The following is a 21,255-nucleotide window of genomic DNA, read 5'->3' on the forward strand; positions in this document are numbered from 1 at the left end:
CGCAGCGGTGTTGGTGGACCATGTGAGGTCCTCTGAAATGTGAGTGCCCAGAAACTTAAAGCTGGACACTCTCTCCACACTTTCCCCGTAAATGGAGATTGGGGCGTATTCTCCATTATGGGACCTCCTGAAGTCAATAATCAGCTCCTTGGTATTGGAGGTGTTTAGTGACAAGTTGTTACGTGCGCACCAGTCCGCCGGGTTCTGTACCTCCGCCCTGTATTTTGTTTCATCACCGTTGGTGATCAGCCCAATCACTGTTGTGTCGTCTGCAAACTTCACGATGGTGTTGGTGTCGAATGCAGGAACACAGTCATGAGTGAAGAGGGAGTAGAGCATGGGGCTTAGTACACAGCCCTGTGGTGTGCCGGTGCTCAGGGTGATAGTGGAGGACAGGTGCGGGCCCAGTCTCACTGCCTGCGGTCGCTCCGTCAGAAAGTTCAGGATCCAATCGCATATCGGCAAACTGAGGCCTAGCTGGCGGAGTTTGGTGGTGAGCTTGGTGGGGATGACCGTATTGAATGCAGAGCTATAGTCAACGAAGAGCATCCTCACGTACGTGCCCTGTCTGTCCAGGTGAGTCAGGACAGTGTGAAGAGCCAGAGAGATGGCATCCTCTGTTGATCTATTTGCCCTGTATGCAAATTGATGAGAGTCCAGTGAGGCAGGGATGCTGGATTTGATATGGGAGAGGACCAGCCTTTCGAAGCACTTCATTGGGATTGGAGTTAGGGCAACCGGGCGGTAGTCGTTCAGGTTGGTGACTTTGGACTTTTTCGGCACCGGCACTATGGTGGCTGTTTTCAGGCACTTGGGGACTGTTGCCAGAGATAGAGATAGATTGAAGATTCTCGTGAATACCTCCGCTAGCTGTACAGCACAGTCCTTTAGTACCCTTCCCTGTACTCCATCCGGGCCTGCAGCCTTGCGTGGATTGATCCTACGCAGAGCGCACTGTACCTCCTGAGTGCTCAGTGTTAAGGCCTGTCCCTCCGCCATGGCCGGGGTTATTCCACTCCTGGTGGTGTTGCCAGTTTCGAACCGGGCAAAGAAGGTGTTCAGTTCGTTGGCCAGTGTGATATCACCGTGGGGGCAGGCGGGGCTGCTCTTGTAATCAGTGATGTCCCTGACACCCTGCCACATGCTTCTGGTGTCCCCGGCATTGACGTGTTCTTCTACCCTTTGCCTGTGGATGTCTTTGGCCTTTTTTATGCCTCTGTTCAGGTTCGACCTGGCCGCACTATAGGCAGAAATGTCCCTGGATTTAAAGGCATTGTTGCGTGCCCTTACCAGATCCTGAACCTCCTTGTTCATCCAGGGTTTCCGGTTTGGGAACATCTTTATTTGCTTGTCCACTGTGACAGTCTCCACACAGCAGTTGATGTAGGAGAGCACAGTGGATGTGTACTCTTCCAAGTCTACCTCTGTACCACTGGTAGCCTGTTGTTCAAACAGGTCCCAGTCGGTGCGATCAAAGCAGTCCTGGAGTTGTAGGGTGGCGTCCTCGGGCCATGTTTTGACCGTCCTTATTGCAGGTTTGGTCTTGCGGATGAGGGGTTTGTATGCAGGCAGTAGAAACAGTGAGAGGTGATCGGATTGCCCCAGGGATGGGCAGGGGAGAGCTCTGTAAGCGTCCTTGATGTTGGTGTACACTTTATCCAGCGTGTTTGAGCCCCTGGTAGGGCACTGCACATGCTGGTGGAATTTGCGGAATGTGGCTCGTAGGTCGACCTGGTTAAAGTCCCCTGCAACAATGAAGGCACCGTCGGGGTGAGCATCCTGCTGCTTACTGATGGCCGAGTGCAGCTGTGCTAGTGCTAGGTTAGCATTAGCCTGTGGTGGGATGTATATGGCCATGATGATAGCCACAGTAAACTCCCGAGGCAGGTAAAATGGCCTACATTTAAGCAGTAGGTATTCCAGGTCTGCGGAACAGTAACTCTCTACTGCAGTGTTGTTGGTGCACCAGTCATTGTTGATGTAGATGCAGAGCCCGCCACCCTTGCTCTTACCGGAGTCCTTTGTTCTATCAGCACGATGCAGGTTGGTTAGGTCCACAGCCCCATCGGGAACCAGTGCGCTGAGCCAGGTCTCTGTGAAGATCAGCACACAGCAGTCTTTCAGGGATTGCTGGGTGTTGAACCAGAGCCTTACCTCATCCAGCTTGTTGGTGAGTGACTGGACATTTGCGAGAAAGACGCTTGGGAGCGATGGTCTTTGTGGAGCCCTCCGTAGCCTGTCCTGCACCCCCGCTCGCTTTCCACGCTTCTGCTTTCGCTCCCGGCGCTTGCTCCGTCTCCTACCCTCCGGAGTGGTGATCCAGGGGGCTGTGGGCCTGTCCAGGGGGCTGTTCTGCCCAGCTCCATCGGGATTTTGGTATGGGTACTGTAGTACTCACACGCCAGTTTCTCGCAGCCACGTCCGATGTTGAGCAGTTCCGTGCGGCTCCATGTGCGACCCGTCGGGATTGCGATGCGGGTCCTGGATTTTCTCGTCCTGGAGGTGAGTTTCTTCCTATGGTTTCTGGGGTTACTGGGGTTTCTAAGGGTTCTAAGGGTTCTAGGGGTTCTGAGGTCTTTAATTACCTTACTTTCACAGCCGCGTTCGGTGCCGGGCTGCTCCGAGTTAACTCGGACTTGGGAGCGCAAAGCCATTGCGTCTGAACGCGCCGCCATATTTTTCCGAGAAGGATCCCCCCTGCCCACATTGTGGGCAGAAGGGCCTGTCCCTGTGCTGTACTGTTCAATGTTCTTGAATAATGCTCATATTGGTGTGTTGGAGGGATAGTTAGGCATAGCACTGGGGAGTCGTCAACCTGAGGCTTTCAGAGATGGTTAGGTCTTGCTACTCTAGTGTTGGACCTAGACTCCTGTACTTGCATTTTGATCCTTCACATCAGTATAACACCACTGCACCAATAACAGTTAACACCCCCCCCCCCCCCCCCCTCCCACTTCCCCCTTCCCCTCCCACTTCCCCCTTCCCCCACACCGCTCCCACTACTCTTATGCAACTGAGGCCCAAAGTCACAAGAGCCACCACTCATTGAATGGTGGAGAAGGCTCAAGAGGTCTTATGACAATCTCCTCTTATTTCATACAATAGTGTGACCCTCTAATTTCTGGGAGTCCACAAATTATTTTCTCCCTCCACTTCAGCACCTCTCTCTTGCCTTCTCTTTGGCTCATCTCCTGACACAGCAGATCTGAGGCCCACAGTGGAAATATTAATCTTCAGTTCCCCTTCCTCACTCTTCAAGTTATATGTCACTACCCTGATCTTGGCCCTGCCTGCAGGACATCTCCATTTCCTCTCAACCTTGCTACTTTAGTTTAGTTTAGTTTAGGTTAGTTTAGAGATACAGCGTGGAAAGAGGCCCTTCTGCCCACCAAGCCCACGCTGACCAGCAATACACTAGTTCTACCCTACACCCTAGGATCAATTTACAATTTTACCGAAGCCAATTAAATTACAAACCTGTATGTCTTCGGAGTGTGGAGAAAACCCACATGGTCACAGGGAAAACATACAAACTCTGTACAGACAGCACCTGTAGTCAGGACTGAACCCAGGTCTTTGACGCAAGTCTACCGCTGCGCCTGGCAGCACATTTCAGGCAAGTTGTTTAAAAAAAACTTGCCCCACACAACTCCTTTGAACTTTGCCCCTCTCACCTTAATGCTACACCCTCCAATCTTGACATTTCCACCCTGGGAAAAGGGTTTGGAAGTCTTGGAACTGGAAAGTTAACTATACAACTATACATCCAACCCCCTCCCCCCATGTGCTCCACTGGACTCGCAACAATTTCTCCCCTTCCCCTCTTCTTTCCACCAACATTCCTTCCTCTGGCTTCCAATTCACAACTTTTCAATCCTTTTGTCTCTCACCTTCTGTTTCTTAATCGCTGACCATTTATCTGATCATCTGCCCCCTCCCCCACCCCATACTAGTGTTCAGCTGCCACACTGTCCTCTCAAGTTCAAGTTCACATATATTGCCACATGCACCAAGGTATAGTGGAATTTGACTTACCAAGCAGCCATACAATCAAAAAGAGCACAATACACAATAGAATACACATGAACATCCAACACAGTGGAATCAACAACACTGTGGTGGAAGGTAATAACATTCAGTCAGTCCTCCTCCTTTGTTCATCCGTGGTCGGGTTCATCCTCCCTCCTTTCTTCCAGTTTTCTTCCGCTCCTGCCCCACTCCCCATACACCTACAATAGGCTGAAGGAGGGTCCTGACCTGAAACGTCACCTATCCATGTTCTCCAGGGATGCCGCCACTCCCGCTGAGTTACTCCCGCATTCTGCGTCTTTTTTTGATACAGCAACTGTATTATCTCCCATTTATACAGCACCTCGCCTATGCTGCACTGTTCTATGTTCTGACACAAAACGCTGGAGTTACTCGGCGAGACAGGCAGAATCTCTGGATAGAAGGAATGGGTGATGTATCAGACTGAAGAAGGGCATCGACACCAAACGTCACCTATTCATTCTATCCAGAGGCTGTCTGTCCTGCTGAGTTAATCTAGAATTTTGTGTCTACCTTTAGTGTAAACCAGCATCTACAGTTCCGTCCTGCACACTGTTCTATCTTCTACTTTGTTCTAACCTTGTCAATACTGAGGAGGGAACTTGGCTGGATTGTTTAAGTGTTTGAAGTGTGGATTGGTTTAGACCCATGACATTGGGGCAAAAGACCAGTCTTGTTTGTCTCGGCTAAGACTGAGGCCAAATTCGATTTGTAGAAGCAAGGAACTGCAGATGCTGGTCTACAAAAAAGTGCTGGGGTAACTCAGCGGGTCAAGCAGCATCTCAGGAGAACATGGATAGGTGATGTTTCGGGTCGGGGCCCTTCTACAGACAGAAACCCATCCATGTTCTCCAGAGATGGCGCCTGACCCGCTGAGTTAAGGACCTGTCCCACCTGCATGCGATAGCATGCGTCTAGCGCGACCAAATGTGGTCGCTTGAGGCGTACGGCCTTGCGGGGCCGGTCCCACTTCGATCGGCGGAGGCGTATGGAGTTGTGCGGGGCTGGTCCCGATATCGCGCGGGGCTCCAAAAATCTTGCACTGTTCGAAAATTCCGCGCGCCAACGGCCTGTCGGCACGCAGGCGCATTGAGGGCGTACGCAGCGTCTTGACGTCGTATGCAGCGTCTTGATAGCATATGCCTAGCGCGTGGCGTTGTGCGATGACGTCACCACCCGACGCCGTGCGACGTCCAAATTCAGTCGGCCCGTGTCCTGCCCAGCTGATTGGTGGGTTTGACGTAAATTACGTCACGCACGAACTTTGCGCATACTTAGCGCGTACTTAGCGCATACTTACCACAAACTTAGCGCGAACTCGGCTTCCGTTTGGTCGCGCTAGATGCATGCAATCGCATGCTGGTGGGGCAGGCCCTTTAGGTTTAGGTTTAGTATTGTCATGTGTCCGGCGGTACAGTGAAATGCTTTGTTTTGCATGCTTACCAATCAAACCAGATAACACTATACATAAATACAAACCGGCCAAACTCTAGTACAATAGGTTGAACAAAGGAAAAGATACAGAGGGCAGAATATAGTTCTCAGTGAGGTTCAGAATGTTAATGCAGATGGCTGCTTATTGCAGACTCTCTGATATCAATGGTTTATAGACCAAACTGTAAACCTATTGCTTACCAAGTCTAACTGATTAAAAAAAAACCCTCGAGCCGCACCCAAAAGTTAAACAAATTAACAAGTGTGTGTGGAGGTCAGTACAATTAATATCGCAGTTCAAAAAGTAGGAGTTGTGCACGAATTGGGGCCATAAAAAATATTGGAGTAAAATCTGATAGAACCCTCAGTTTTTCTCGCAGAGCAAGCTTTAATCAATTTAGTAAGTGCACGATAATATTGTTTCATTGTTTGTATTGGAGATGCTGAATCAGCATAGGTAATTATAAGGAACTAGATAGGGTGGGGTTATTGCCCCCTTATTGATATTTTTCCTTTACGACTGAGCTCAGTGTGGTAAGGGACAAGATGAAAAGGAACATATTTAATTTGTGCCTTTTATGATTTCAGGATGACTTTAAACCCAATTGAGCTCTTTTGAAGAGTGTCAATTGTTAGAATTTGGATAGCGAAATTCCACAAACTGTGACATAACAATAACCAGGTTATCCAATATTTGTTAATAGATAAACAAAGGTCAGGGTACCAGGTCGAACTCCCCTGCTTTTTGTAGAAACAAGGAACTATAGATGCTAGTTTATGCTTGTTTAACTGCAGATGCTGGAGTAACTCAGCGGGTCAAGCGACATCTCCGGGGAGCATGATTAGGTGAAATGGTAAATAGAGTTATTTAACATGGAAACAGGACCTTCGGCCCACCGAGTTTATGCTGACTATTTTGCACCTATCTAGCCAGTTGAATCGATTGGTAGCAGACCACTCTTGCAGATTTCTAACCCCCCCCCCCCCCGCAATCAGTCAGAATAGGGGTCCCGACCCGAAACATCACCATGCATGCTTCTACCTCCAGCAGTGTATGCTTCCTTGAGGACTCCAGTATAGTTCATGGCATCCGAGCTGAAGAGGTGTCCCGACCAAAAACATCGCCAGTCTGAAGAAAAGTCCCGACTCAAAATTATAACTATTCATGTTCTCCAGAGGTGCTGCCTGACACGCTGAGTTACTCCAACACTGTGCCTTTTCATAAACCAGCATTTGCAGTTCCTTGTTTCTACATGATAACAGATCAGAACAGGATGATCAAATATTTGGACTTTGAGTTTGTGCCTGTTGCAAATGATTGAACACAATGCTTTGATTAAAACTGAATTTGTTGCCAAGACGCAGAGCTCTAAAGTTTTGTTCCAAATCGAACGAAATTGAATTTGTCCAGAGACTTGAATAGAACCGAGTTAAAATAAATACAACTGTGAGGCTGTGCCAACAGTTGATGATTATAGCATGTTATAACCAGCCAAGGTATCCTGGACTTGCCTCTGAAGCTGGAGCTGGAGACTTAATCACAGGCACCAATATCCTCGACAGCTGGAATGATCTCACTTCCTGCTGAACAAAAGGTTGAGGGGAGAATAGATGGAAGTATATAAAATTATGAGAGACATAGATGGGGTAGACAGTCAGAACCTTTTCCCAGGGTGGAAAAGTCCAACATTAGGGGGCATAGCTACAAGGTGAGAGGAGGAAAGTTTAATGGAGATGTGCGAGGCAAGATTTGTTTTACACAGAGAGAGGTGGTGGTGCGACCAGAAAGACGTTACGACTCTTTGGAGACCTCTCACGACCATAGACTGTATGGTTGTGAGAGGTCTCCTATGGTCGTGAGAGGTCATCCGCAACATGTCGCCAGGGGTCGCCTGTATGGTCGTGAGAGGTCTCCAAAGAGTCGAAGCGTCTTTCTGGTCGCCACTGAATTTTCAACATGTTAAAAATTTTGCCGACATATGACGGGTGACGGCAGTCGCCTGTAAAGGTCGCGTAGATGGGACAGGCCCTTTACCTGACCTTAAAGGCCCGTTGTTTTCCATTCCATCTAAAAACTATTTTTCTGTTTTAACGATATTGGGCCTGAGAATCCCAGAGTGGGAACACAGACGCAAAACATTGGTGAGACCACATTTGGAATATTATGTTCAGTTTTGGTTACCCTGCAATAGGAAGGGTGTAATTAGCTGGAAAGTGCAGCGATTTATGAGGATAATGCCAGAACTCAAGGGGCCTGATGTATAGGAAGTGGTTGGGCAGGCTAGGACTTTATTCCTTGGAGTATAAAATCATGAGGGGAATAGCTACGGTGAATGCACAGTCTTTGACCAAGGTTGGAGGAATCAAGGATCAGAGGATATGGGATTACGGTGAGAGGGGAACGATTTCATAGGAACTTGAGGGGCTACTTTTTCTCACAGGGGTATATGGAACAAGCTGCCAGAGGATGTAGTTGTAGAAGTACTATCACAACATTTAATAGACACTTAGATGGGCACATGGGTAGCAAACGTTTGGAAGTAAATGGGCCAAATGCAGGCAAGTGGTCTAGACCTGTATGACACAGATGTGTGATTCAGAAGTGAGGGTGTTACTCAATGCCGATTAACATCAGCAATATTTAAAGGATGGAGTACTGCGTACAATGCTGGCTGCCCCATACAGAAAGGATGTGGCGGCTTTGGAGAGGATGTAGAAAAGGTTTACCAGACTGCTGCCGTGATTTCAGTGTATTAACAACAAGGTGAGGTTGGGCAGACTTAGATTGTTTTCTCTGGAATGCCGGAGATTGAGTGGAGAACCAATAGAAGTATATGACATTATGGGAGGCATATATATGGTAGACAGTCAAAACTTTATTCCCATGGTAGAAATATCAAAGACTAGAGGGCATGGCTTTAAAATGAGAGGAGCAAAGTTGAAAGGAGGTGTGCAGGGTTTTTTTTTTACACGGGAGTGGTGGATGCTTGGAATGCAGTGCCGGGATAGTGGTGGGGGCAGACACGATGGTGGCATTTAAGTGGCTTTTAGATAGGCAGATGGATGTGGAGGGATATGGATCGTGTGTAGGCAGATGAGATTAGTTTATATTGACATCATGTTCAGCATCATATTGTGGTCTTAAGGGCCTGTTCTTGTGCTGTACTTCATGTTCTCTGGGCAGAACAGAATAGAAATTTCATCAGTATCCATCCATGGGCACCGTACTAAAACTTTGTAGTAGATTATGGAATTGTTTCTAGGGAATTGCAACCAAGAATACTGAATAGCTGACATGACGTTTCATCTGTGGCAGTAGCAGACTGTGGGATCACTCCACGATTCCCTCCACTATATCCCAATTTAACACATGCCAATGTTTTGTGTAGTATTAATGGAGTTAAACGTGGTTGAGCTATTCAGTTCATCTTGGCAATTTGTAATGCTCTAATTAAAGTAAATGATATCAATGCATCTCTCTGCCAAGCCCGCAGTATTATCAGTTGAGAGATGCACTGAAATTGGAGGTGTTTTAATCAGTTGAATGATGCCACAAACAATCTAAAAAGACATTGATGGATTTTTATTAACAATGGGCTCTGCATTGCCATCTGATGAGTTGAAGGCAAATTAAATAGTAGTTTGGTACTACGGACTAGGGGGCGCCGTGGACTAGGCGTCGTCCTGTATGGGTATGGCTGCCCAGCCTGCAGCTGTCCGTTTTTTCATCTCTTTTTTTATTTTTAGTTAGTTGAGTTTTTGTTTATCAGAGTTCTAGTCTTTTTTATGTGGGGGGGGAGGGGGAAACTGCTTTCTAGGGTCCCTACCTGGTCAGAGAGGCGGCTTTTCTCCGGGCTGCACCTTCGACCCGTCCTCGCGGCCTACCAGCGGGTCTGGAGCGGCGTTTCCTGAGGGGACTGCCCAGAATCTCGACTTCGGCGGCGGTGCAGCGCTGGGGCGCTATCGCGGGCGATGCCTTGCCCGGGTCGCCGCGCTGGAACTCCGGTGAGCTGAAGACCGCCGATGAAACATCGCGTAGCTGCGGGTCTGTGGAGCGGCCAGCCACAGGCGGCAGTGCAGAACTTTACATCGGGAGCCTGGGATCTCTTGCCGAGATCGCCAGTGGTGGATCTCCATCCAGCGCGGCCTGTTGGCTTCGGAAGCCGTGGTCTCCGGTAAGGAAGCGGCCGTTCCAGGCTTCCCATGCCGCTGAGAAGATTCTCTCGACGCTGGAGCACCTTCATCCGGCGAGAACGCTCTGGAACATCGGGCCTCCGTAAAGGCGACTGCGGAGGCCTCAATAGGCCCGACTATGGGTGGACATGGGGATGGGGACTGGACTTTGTGCCTTCTCTCATAATGGGAACCATTGTGGGGGGTTTGTTTTTTATGTAAAATTTCTTTATTATTGTTATGTTTTCTTTTTATGTGCTGCAATGGCAATACTTATTTCACTACACCAATTGGTGTATGTGACTAATAAAGAACCTTTGAACCTTTGAATGGTGGAACAGCATTGCACAACTATGTTTAACCATGTGCTTGCTGGTAATCATCTCCACGGGCTTTGGCAATGAGCTGTGCAACACCAGTCTACAAATAACACTTGCACGGAATTTCTCGCCGCTATCTTCTCTGCTCAGCGATGTCAGTTGATTTAATTTTAACTGGCCAGATTTTTTCAGAAAATGAAGAGGGGGTGCTTTTATCCAACACCCATATTCATGATGAAAACCTGGATAGACAGAGGGTTTTTAGTTTTAGTTTTGGGACACAGCATGAAAACGGGCCATTCGGCCCACCAAGTCCATGCTGATCATCAATCAACCGTTCACATAAATTCTATGTAATCCTACTCCCTGCAGATTAGGGGCAATTTTACAGATGCCAATTAATCTATACATCTGCACGTCTTTGGAATATGGGAGGATACCAGAGGAAATAAATGCAGTCATAGGGAGGAGGTTCTAACTCCCGATAGCACCCGAGATCAGGATCGAAGCTGGGCCTCTGGCGCTGTAAGGCAGTAGCTCTATCGCTGAACCATGAAGCTTCCCTATATAGAATCATAAAAATGTTCAACACTGAATCAGCCCTTTATGACCCAGCTTGTCTATGCCACACATGTTGCTTGCTCTGCTAATTTCATTTGCCTGTTTAAGGGCTGTATCTCCCATTCATTTCCTACACAAGTACAGGTCCAGATGCCTCTTAAACTGTGTCTTTGTATCTGTCTGCCCTGCCAAGTGTGGCAGCTTGTTCCAGCTCTTCACCAGTCTCTTGTGAAAAAATTTACCCCACAAATCTCCTTTAAATTTCTCCCCCTTTCACCCTAACTCTAACCGGTATGGTGGCGCAGCAGTGTAGTTGCTGCCTTACAGCACCAGAAACTCGGGTTCGATCCTGACTACAGGTGCTGCCTGTATGGAGTTTGCACATTCTCCCCGTGACCTGCGTGGGTTTTTCCCGGGTTCTCCAGTTTCCTCCCACACTCCAAAGACGTAAAGGTTTGTAGGATTTGGCTTTGGGAAAGATTGTAAATTTTCCCTGGTGTGTAGGATTGTGTTAGTGTGGGGGGATCGCTGGTTGACGCGGACTCGGTGAGCCGAAGCCTGTTTCCGTGCTGTATATCTAAACTAAACTAAACTAAACTAAATCAGTGTCCTCTTGTTCTAGACTCCTTTCCCCTGGGGAATAAAAAATCCTGATTATCTCTCCCACTACGATCTCATAATTTTACACAACCTAGACGGTTGCCCTTCAGCTTCCTATGTTCCATTGGGAATAAACACAGCCTATCCAGTCTCGCCATATAACGATAGATCTACATTTCAAATGCGTCCTAATGAGTCTCTTTTTTACTCCCTCTATTACAGCCACATCCCTCTTGTAGTGCGGCAATCAGAACTGTTACACCATACTGCACGTGCAGCCTAAGCAATGTTTTGGACAACTGCAACATGGCTTCCCAATTATTTTACTGATTGCCTCAGACTATAAAGACAAGCATACAAAGTGTCCTCTGCACTACTTTGCCCTCCCCCTGTGTTGTCACTTTCAGGAGCTATGGATTGGAATCCAAAGGTCTCTCTGTATATCAATGCTCCGAAGGTCCCTGCCTATATGGCCTCCCAGAATTTGATCTGCCACAATGCATTACCTTGCACTTGGCTTGATTAATTTCCATCTGCCACTGTTCTGCCCTGCCTTCTAGCTGACTATTATCTCCCTGTATCTTTAAACAACCTGTGCAGGAAGGAACTGCAGATGTTGGTTTAAACCAAAGATAGACACAAAAAGGTGGAATAACTCAGCGGGCCAGGCAGCATCTCTGGAAAGAAGGAATGGGTGACGTTTCGGGCTGAGACCCTTCTTCAGACTATCTTTAAATAACCTTCTTCTCTATCGACGATTTCAATTTTTGTGTTGTCTGAAAACTTTCTAATTGTAATCCAGGACAAAAGGCTGCAAACTGACTTGATAAGCGACAAAATTATGTGGCTTCTACCCATGGCATGAGATAGGGTCCAGGAGCCAATATAACGAGAAAATCACCAGTGTTTCACCAAGCAGGCAAAGAAATTATTTCAACATCCTGGACAATATTTATCCTTCATTAAAAATTTAGTACCTAGCTATTGGCTGCCTCACTTTCTACATTACAGCAGTGATTTTGAAAGTGCCTCATTGGTTATTTAGGAGGAGTTGGTTTGCCAGACACTATGGAAATGCAAATCTGTCTGTATTGTACAATTTATTAATCAAGCCATCATGTCTATTGCAGTACAGATTATTAAACGAGCTCAGAGTTTACTGCGCAAAATATGTCGACTCAGGCTAGTGGAAGTCCATTACAAACAAACTCAATTACTTGTGATGTATAACAGCATGTTGACAGGGTAAATTAAACTGGGAGAAATATCTAGGGACTTTGATGAAAATTATTCACGAGGCAGCTGATCAATATTTAAGAAGCAGGGCTGTGATACAGACACTGAAGTAATAGCTCAGATGTGGTAAGTCTCAGAAACTATTAACTGTTAGCTGAAGCAAGCTCTTCAGCACGACGATTGCTCTTTGTAGTACAGAGAGGCTATAGGTATGTAATCCAGGTGTATACACTGAAGATTCAATGGACTGTTGAAATCATTGAGGCTTGATGTACTGTCAGGGGTCAACATCTCATGATGTTGACCCCTAAGCCACTGCTCAAGGATTTAGTGACTTTTGGAAAACAAAGAATTTTTACTGAAAAGAATGTATGATTTAATGGAGATGCAAGAAACTGCAGATGCTCTTATCTTGAACAAAACACAAAGTGCTGTCGTAACTCAGCTGTTCAGGCAGCATCAGAGGGAGGAAGGACAGGCAACATTTCGGGTGGGGACCCTTCTTCGCCTGTCCATTCCCTCCATAGATGTTACCTGACCTGCTTGTGTGTTTTGATGATGTATAATTTAATAATGGTTCCCGTTGGGGAAAAATTGAGGGTCTCATAATAAAAGCCCTGATCTTTTTTTTCAGATAATGACTGGGCGTCCTATACTCTTGGAATTTTTATTTGTTTAAATTGTTCGGGAATTCATCGAAATATTCCTCAAGTTAGCAAAGTGAAATCCGTTCGGTTAGATGCCTGGGAGGACGATGAAGTTCAGGTAGGTCATATCAGATAACATATAGTGTTTATTTGTTCCTCTCTGCAGTGCTCTCACTGCAACACGTCGCTACCTGTCTCGCTCTCTCTCTCCGCTCTCTCTCTCTCTCTCTCCGCTCTCTCTCTCTCTCCGCTCCCTCTCTCCTCACTCTCCCTCCCCCCTCTCCCCCACTCTCCCTCCCCCCTCTCCCCCCTCTCTCCTCCCCCCTCTCCCCCCCCCTCCCCTCTCTCCCCCCTCTCTACACCCCCTCTCTCCCCCCCTCTCTCCCTCTCCCCCTCTCTCCCCCCTCTCTCCCCCGCTCTTCTCTACCCTCCTCTCTCCCCCCTCTCCCTCCCCCCCCCTCTCTTTCCCCCACCTCTCTTCCCCTCTCTCCCCCTCTCTCTCTCTCTGCCTGACCCCCTGCCCACTCCCCCTGTCTGTCTCACTCACAGGTTGGGAACAGTGGAACATTAGATTCCTGGTCTGGAATGGTCATTCAGATCTAACCAGGATTGGTTGGGAATCTCTCAATTGGGTGTAACCAGCCAGTATTGTTTCCCATTGAATTTGTTGGAATATAAAATCAGGCGACATATAATACATTGCACCTGCTCCATTTGGTCTTCTGATGGATGGATTAGTGTGGCTGGGAACTCTGAAATTCAAACCCTTCTTTCCTCTATTGTTTTCCCAATGTAGTTTATTTTTACCACTTGAAATAAAATAAATGAGACCACACTATACCTCCATGCCCTCCACTGCCAGTCCATTGTGGCTACAGTTTTGCTTGATTTAGACATACAGCATGGAAACGGGCCCTTTGGACCATTGAATAAAGGCAGCGTGAAGTGTAGATGGATTCAATGGAAGGGGGGCTGGCTTGCGTGATGTTCTGAGCTACGTCCACACCTCTCTGCAGTTAATTGCTCTCTGTAAGATAACTGGCTTATGTAAAATTGCCCCCGGTGTGTAGGGAGTGCATGAGAAAGTGGGATAACATAAACTGGTGTGAATGGGTGATCGATGGTCGGCGTGGACTCGGTGAGCCGAAGAGCTTGTTTCCGTGCTGTATCTTTCCATTAACTTAACAGTAATTCAATACAGGTTGAACACTGATTTTCCGGCAACTGATAGTCCACCCACCCCTATAATTCAGACAAAATTACGAAAGCTCAGTTGAAATTCCCTGAGTCGGACTATCGCAACGTTTAAGAAGCAATTAGGACAGGTTTAGAGGGATATGGGCCATATGCAGGCGTGGGACTAGTGTAGATGGGAAATGTTGGTCGTTGTGGGCAAGTTGGGGCGAGGGGCCTGTTTCCACGCCGTATGACTCTGATTTATATCTGTGCTTTTTTTCTCTCGAAGATCATGACCTCCAATGGGAACAGCATAGTTAAAGCAAAATATGAATCAAATTGGCCACCATTTTACTACGGACCGACATTTACAGATTGCCAGTAAGTAAGCAAGCTGTCATTTTTTATTGTATTGATTACATGGAGCATGTCTTCAGACATTAATCACCATATTTTTTGTCTGTATTTTGTATAAATAGGGCTTGTCAAATGAATGTAAAGGATCCTGTTGCCAATGTATTGAAGCAAAGAAGAGGAGTTATACTGGGGCTTTGACCTACACTTATTACTTAATCTACATCACTCAAGTAGATAAGCAGCATCTCTGGAGAGAAGGAATAGGTCTGAAGAAGGGTCTCGACCCGAAATATCACCCATTCCTTCTCTCCACAGGTGCTGCCTGTCCCGCTGAGTTACGCCAGCATTTTGTGTCCATCAGCTTAAACCAGCATCTGCAGTTCCTTCCTACACTCAAGTAGATAATCTGACCATTTACTTTGCTGCTGATTCAGCACCAGAGACCCAGGTTCGATCCTGACTACGGGTGCTGACTGTGCAGAGTTTGTTGTAAAATGTGGGTTTTCTCCGGGTGCTCCGGTTCCTCCCACATTCCAAAGATGTGTACGTTTTTTGGGTTAATTGGCTTCAATAAATTGTCCTTGGTGTATGGGATAACATAGAACTAATATATGGGTGATCGATGGTCAGCACGGGCTCGGTGGACCGAAGGGCAAGTTTGCACGCTGAATGTCTAAAAACAAATTATAGGGTTGTCTAGTCATTCCCCGGAGGGGGCTTTTTCGATGTTGGTTTGTACGATTTAGTTGTTCCCATTACTTTAAACAACGATGACTACATTTGGAAAAGTGCCCAATGACCTGCATAGGTCATAGAATGTCCTGAGATCTTAACGAGCAAAGTCTTATGGTGCAAAATCTTACGGTTCAGGTGCAAATTCTTCTTCAGGCATAGGCAGAGGAAACCACAACACACAGCTAAAATCAGTTTGCTAACCGTGTGAACGGCTTGTTGGTGAAGGCTGAGATTAATTTCAATCGTAGCATGTTTATTTAATTATATGGAACATGTAGTCATCCATATACAATGCTTTATCCTGTATTAAAGCATTTCCTGCCAGAAATTGTATGGAGATGGCTGATAAATTGAATGGGGCCTAACACGGGTACTGTATGACACACCATCTGTGCCTGATTAGTGGGGCTTGGATTTATGCAGCATGCAATAACTGCAGTGAGACAGTGAGAGGCTTATGTGACAGCAGTGTTGAAAGAGGAAGTGATGTAGAATTGTGTATTGTCCACTGTGCTGTTGGAGGGAACAGTCTTGATTTCAACTTATTAATGCCGAGCTGATGTTTTGGAACAAGAGTGACTCAACACATTGTGTGGGACACGCTCACCAGACTGTGCCTTGCCAGATTCGACCACTTACAAATTTAACTCTGAAATGTGTTCTGAGGTGGCACGGTGGCTCAGCAGTAAAGTTGCTACCTTACAGCACCAGAGACCCGGGTTTGATCCTGACTAGGAGTGCTAAGTTTGTAAATGCTGTACGAAGTTTTATAACCTGCGTGAGTTTTCTCTGTGAACTCAGGTTTCCTCCCACACTCCAAAGACATACAGGTTTGTAGGCTAATTGGCTTGGTAAAAATTGTAAATTGTCCCTAGTGTGTGTAGGATAGTGTTAGTGTGCAGGGATCGCTGGTTGGCACGGACTCTGTGGGCCGAAGGATCTGTTTCCGTGCTGTATCTATAAACTAAACTATAGAAATACAATTTGGTGGTAAGGAACTATACAGCATACTGCTTTTTATCTTCGGATAATAGATTTTATTTCTTGATAACTATTTCCATAATCTACCTGTATATAAATTCCATGTATCTACCTATCACTCACCAGGCTTTGTCCTGCTCCTCTTCTCTTCCAGCTTTCTACCCACTTCCCCCCCCCCCCCCCAACCCCCTACCACGTCTGAAGAAGACCCAAAACTTCACCTATTCATGTTCTCCAGAGATGCTGCCTGAAGTGCTGAGTTACTCCAGCGCTTTATGTCCTTTTTAAAAAAATTGGAGTAATCTAGTTCAGCTCTGAGCAACTAACAACCAATGGTCTGGGAATCAAGTCTGTTATTTTCCTACCCAGTTAAAAATATTTTTTTATTTGTAAACCAGCGTCTTCAGTTCCTTTTGTCATGATACCATTAAAAATACACTATTCGGTAAAGTGTTAAAAGCATTTAGATTAACCCCCTCCTGCACCCCAATGCCTCCAACTTTCCACTCTGTCACCTGCAAAAACATTACGTGAAGAAATTAGAAATAGAAACCGTAAATCCTAAAATGTGCACAGCAGGTCTGTCAGTAGAGAGACAACAAGTGATAGATGATCTATCATCAGGTGTGTGTGGAGTTTGTGCATCATATCTGTGACCACATAGGCTTCCACCGGGTGCTCTGGTTTCTGAACTTACAAACTCCGTACAGATAGCACCCATAGTCAGGACTGAACCTAGGTCTCTGGCGCTGTAAGGCAGCAACTCTACTGCTGCCCCTCCGTGCCGTTACCTTATTGTGCTAAACAATTGCGCTCCTGGTGAAGTTTTCTAAAGTTTACTCTCTGCTTTCTTCTTAGAGTGCTTCGGGAACAGTGGATCCGCAGCAAATATGAGAGAGAGGAATTCATGTGCGTTGAGAAACAAGAGCCTTACTCAGCAGGTAGGAAGGGTTCCGTATACTTCTCAGAGAAACTGGTTGCACCAAAAAACTACTTCATTGCCACTCCATCCACCACTATATATTTGTTCTCTCTCCCTATGGCTTGCTCTAGCTGGATTGTAGAGGAATGATGATGTATTATTGCTCAATCGCAGAATGTGGTTGGGGCCAGTGTTTAATGTAGATCCTTCGAACTGAGTAACAAATGCGGCATTTCAGAGTACAATCTCACTATTGTGGGTGTGAGACTCTGTACTCCAGCTTGGTATTGGTTTATTATTGTCACGAATTGAGATACCGTAGAAAAACGTTTTTTGCATGCTATCTGGGCAAATCATACTATACGTGAGTACATCAGATAGTGCCGAAGAGAAAATAAACAGAGTGTTGAATATAATGTTACAGAGAAAGTGCAGATAAATTAAGGATGGCACTGTGTAGCGGCTGGTAGAGCCTCATAGCGCCAGAGACACAGTTTCAATCCCGACCTTGGGTACTGTCTGTGTGGAGTTTGCACGTTCTCCCTGTGACCACGTGGGCTTCCTCCCTCCGGGTGGTCAGGTTTCCTCCCACATCCCAGAAATGAGTGGATTTGTAGATCAATTGGTAGTGTGATCAATGGTTGGCGTGGACTCGATGGGCCGTAGAGATTGTTCCCATGTTGTATCTCTAAAACACTCCCTCTTCTCCCCTCTCCCATTAGGCAAGAGGTACAGAAGTGTGAAAACACATGCCTCCAGATTCGGGGGCTGTTTCTTCCCAGTTGTTATTAGGCAACTGAACCATCCTACCAACAACTAGAGAGCGGTCCTGAGCTACCATCTACCTCATTGAAGACCCTTGGACTATCTTTAATTGGATTTTACTGGACTTTATCTTGCACTAAACATGTTTCCCTTTATCATGTATCTGTAAACTGTGGATGACTAATCACGTATAGCCTTTCCGCTGACTAGTTAGGACAAAACAAAAACCTTTTCACTGTACCTCAGTACACGTGACAATAACACTAAAACTAAAACAAGGACTGCAATGCGATAGATCAGAAGATGGGGAATTTGTTTTTTGTATATTAGAGGAGTGAAGGATATTTGAGAACCAGATATGTTTTTATGATCTTATAGTTGCTATTATTGCTACATTTATTTATGTGGCTGAATTAATAAAACCCAGCTGTTAAAGTGGAATTTGTGCTGCCGTCTTTGGATCAAGTCGTTCTGGTGTCTGGTTTTACTAATCTAATAAGTTAATTACTCTGAGATCATGTCCAATATATGGGTCACAGCTGTTGTGTTACCTGCTAAATCTTGTGGTATTGCCAATGGCATCCTTTAAAATTTCGATAAGACATGTGGCTGAACCTAGTCTTTTGAGATTAACGTAATTGGCAAGATTTCTTCAAAAGCAGCTGTATAGCTAGCTGTAACTTACGTCAGAGGATTTCCACAGAGGGTCTTGAACATTTCTTTGCTAATCTTATGATAGCTACAAGAAGCATTGAAATATTGATCTGCAGAAATGTGTAAAAAGATGTCATTAAGCTGGAAAGGATGCAGATAAGGTTCACCAGAATGTTGAACACTAAATGTTGGAGTAACTCAACGGGTCATGCAGCATCACCAGAGATGGGTCTGAAAAGGGTTCCGAAACGAAATGTCACTTATTCCTTTTCTCCAGAGATGCAGCCTGACCAGCTAAATTACTCCAGCATCTTGTGTCTACCTTCGTTATAAACTAGTATCTGCAGTACCTTCCCACACATTTTGCCTTCACCCGAATGCTACTGGGACTTAAGGGCTTGAGTTATAAGGAGAGGCTGGATTTGCTGGGATTTTTATTGCCACAATCTAAGATCCCACCTGGCAAAACAAAATGTGCATTCCCACAACAGTCAGCAAAAACCATCCACAGATCACTCAATCACTCAATGGTAGTTATGTGCAGTCCATAAATCAGATGTTCTTAACCTGGACAGGACCTGGTTAAGTTTATCATTGTCAAGTGTGCTTTGGGAAAGTTAACAGTTTGGTTTTGCATAACATCCAAACAGATCAGATATACCATCATCAATACAATCAAGTCAAACTCAAGTACAATAGGTGGAACTATACTGAGTTGGATGATCAGCCATGATCATATTGAATGGTGGTGCAGGCTCGAAGGGCTGAATGGCCTACTCCTGCACCTATTTTCTATGTTGCTATGTTTCTATGGAACGAAGGAGAAGATACAGAGTCCAGAATATAGTTCTCGGCATTGTAGGTACCAGTTCCATTGACAAAGTCCAATGTCCGCAATGTATTTATAGTCTGAAGACAGGCACAAAATGCTGGAGTAACTCAGCGGGTCAGGCAGCATCTCTGGAGAAAAAGAATAGGTGACATTTTGGGTCGGAATCCTTCAGACTCGAAATGTCGCCTATTGGTTTTCTGCCTGACCTGCTGCATTGCACCAGTATTTTGAGTCTGTCTTCGGTATAAACCAGCATCTGCCGTTCCTTCATACACATGTGCTATGGTCCGTTCTGAGTTTCAGAACTGGAACACAATGAGCAGATATTAAGTTAGTGTTCATGCAGCTCAAGTGACTGAGAATGAATTTCTGTCTCCATAGCGTGCGGGTCATACCTCACAAACCCTCTCTCAGTGAGTTGTGTGCATTTTTTATTTATAGAGAAGCGAAAGCTGATCCATGTTGAATACAAGCGACATCAAAGAGTGTTTACAAAAGAGATCACATTACATGCTGATCATTATAACAAGTGCCACGTCATAAGAGCTGAATAGACCTCCTGAGATATGCTCTATGCCTTCCATAACAGCTAGATTACAGCCCAGTTTTCCTCTACCCCCTTACAGACCCCATTGGACTTTGTCTCTGGAACTGATGCGCTTACAATGCTGAGCACTATATTTTGCACTCTGTATCTCCCATTTGTAGATTGTAGATTAATTTGGCTTGATTGTATTTATGTATAGGATTATCTGATTTGATTGAAGAATGTGCAAAACAAAACTTTTCACTGTACCTTAGTACACATAACAATAATAAACCTAAACCTATATATCTGAATCTCACAACAGCAATTCCTACACGTTATCTGATTGCAAACAAGGTGGCAATGTGAAACCTATAATTTCTGCTGGTCAACCTAAATATTGCCTGAAAATATTGATGTGAAAACCAGTTTTCCCTCCTACTAAAGCTACAGGGGCTTTTTGGAGCAACAGACTCAGATATATGCTTAACATATGCTAAAACATTGTTTTGTGAGGGGGAATTGATTGAGTTGTTGAAGATATACACAGGCTCCCCAGGTTACGAGAAACCTAACATACAGAAATCTGACTCTGCATAAATTCGCCCATACATTTTTCAATAATTTTTCAAGATTGTAATAATAATGAAATAGAACATAGAATAGTACCGCACATGAATGGGGCCCTTCGGCCCACAATGTCTGTGCCGAACAGAATGTAGACCAATACGACATTTATGACATAGAGAAATTGGTTCATGGACGGTTCTCATAAACGAAACCCTTCGCTCTCCTCTTCACAGTTCAATTATATTACTCAGTCAACCTTGAATTGTTTTTTGGATGGTTCTAGGAAAGGAACCCTTCCATAACCCACATACTTCCTGTCTGCATAGTCTTCTGGAATGCTATGGATCAGACCCCACATAACAGGTTTAGCAGCAAAGTAGAAGCATAATACTTAAAAAGGACATGTGTAGTTGGATTCAAAGCTTGGTTTGGGAGCGGCTCCATCCAAAACTGCATGAAATTGGAGGGAGTTGTGGACACAGCCCAGACCATCACACAAACCAACCTCCCGTCCATTGACTCCATCTACACTTTATGCTGCCTCGGCAAGGCCACCAGCATTATGAAGGACCCGTCTCATCCCGGACACTCTCTCTTTTCCCCTCTCCCAACAGCAAAGCGGTACAGTAGGTTGAAAACGCATACCTCCAGATTCAGGAACAGTTTCTTCCCAGCTTATATCAGGTCCTCTCATCAGCTAGAATGCCGTCCTGACA

The 21,255-nt window shown here is 45.7% G+C and overlaps 1 protein-coding gene across 2 annotated transcripts in view; it reads left to right on the forward strand.

Annotated features, from left to right (window-relative positions):
• The window catches only part of adap1 (ArfGAP with dual PH domains 1), a 121,406-nt gene that overhangs the window by 46,603 nt on the left and 53,548 nt on the right, over nt 1-21,255 (forward strand). For both annotated transcript variants that reach the window (XM_033040531.1, XM_033040532.1), the window contains exons 2-4: nt 13,009-13,139; nt 14,487-14,578; nt 17,129-17,211. In XM_033040531.1, coding sequence (XP_032896422.1) covers nt 13,009-13,139; nt 14,487-14,578; nt 17,129-17,211 — 306 coding nt within the window. The remainder of the gene's footprint in view (nt 1-13,008; nt 13,140-14,486; nt 14,579-17,128; nt 17,212-21,255) is intronic.

Source organism: Amblyraja radiata, chromosome 22 (assembly GCF_010909765.2).
Source record: "Amblyraja radiata isolate CabotCenter1 chromosome 22, sAmbRad1.1.pri, whole genome shotgun sequence".
In the NCBI taxonomy this organism is placed as follows: Eukaryota; Metazoa; Chordata; class Chondrichthyes; order Rajiformes; family Rajidae; genus Amblyraja; species Amblyraja radiata.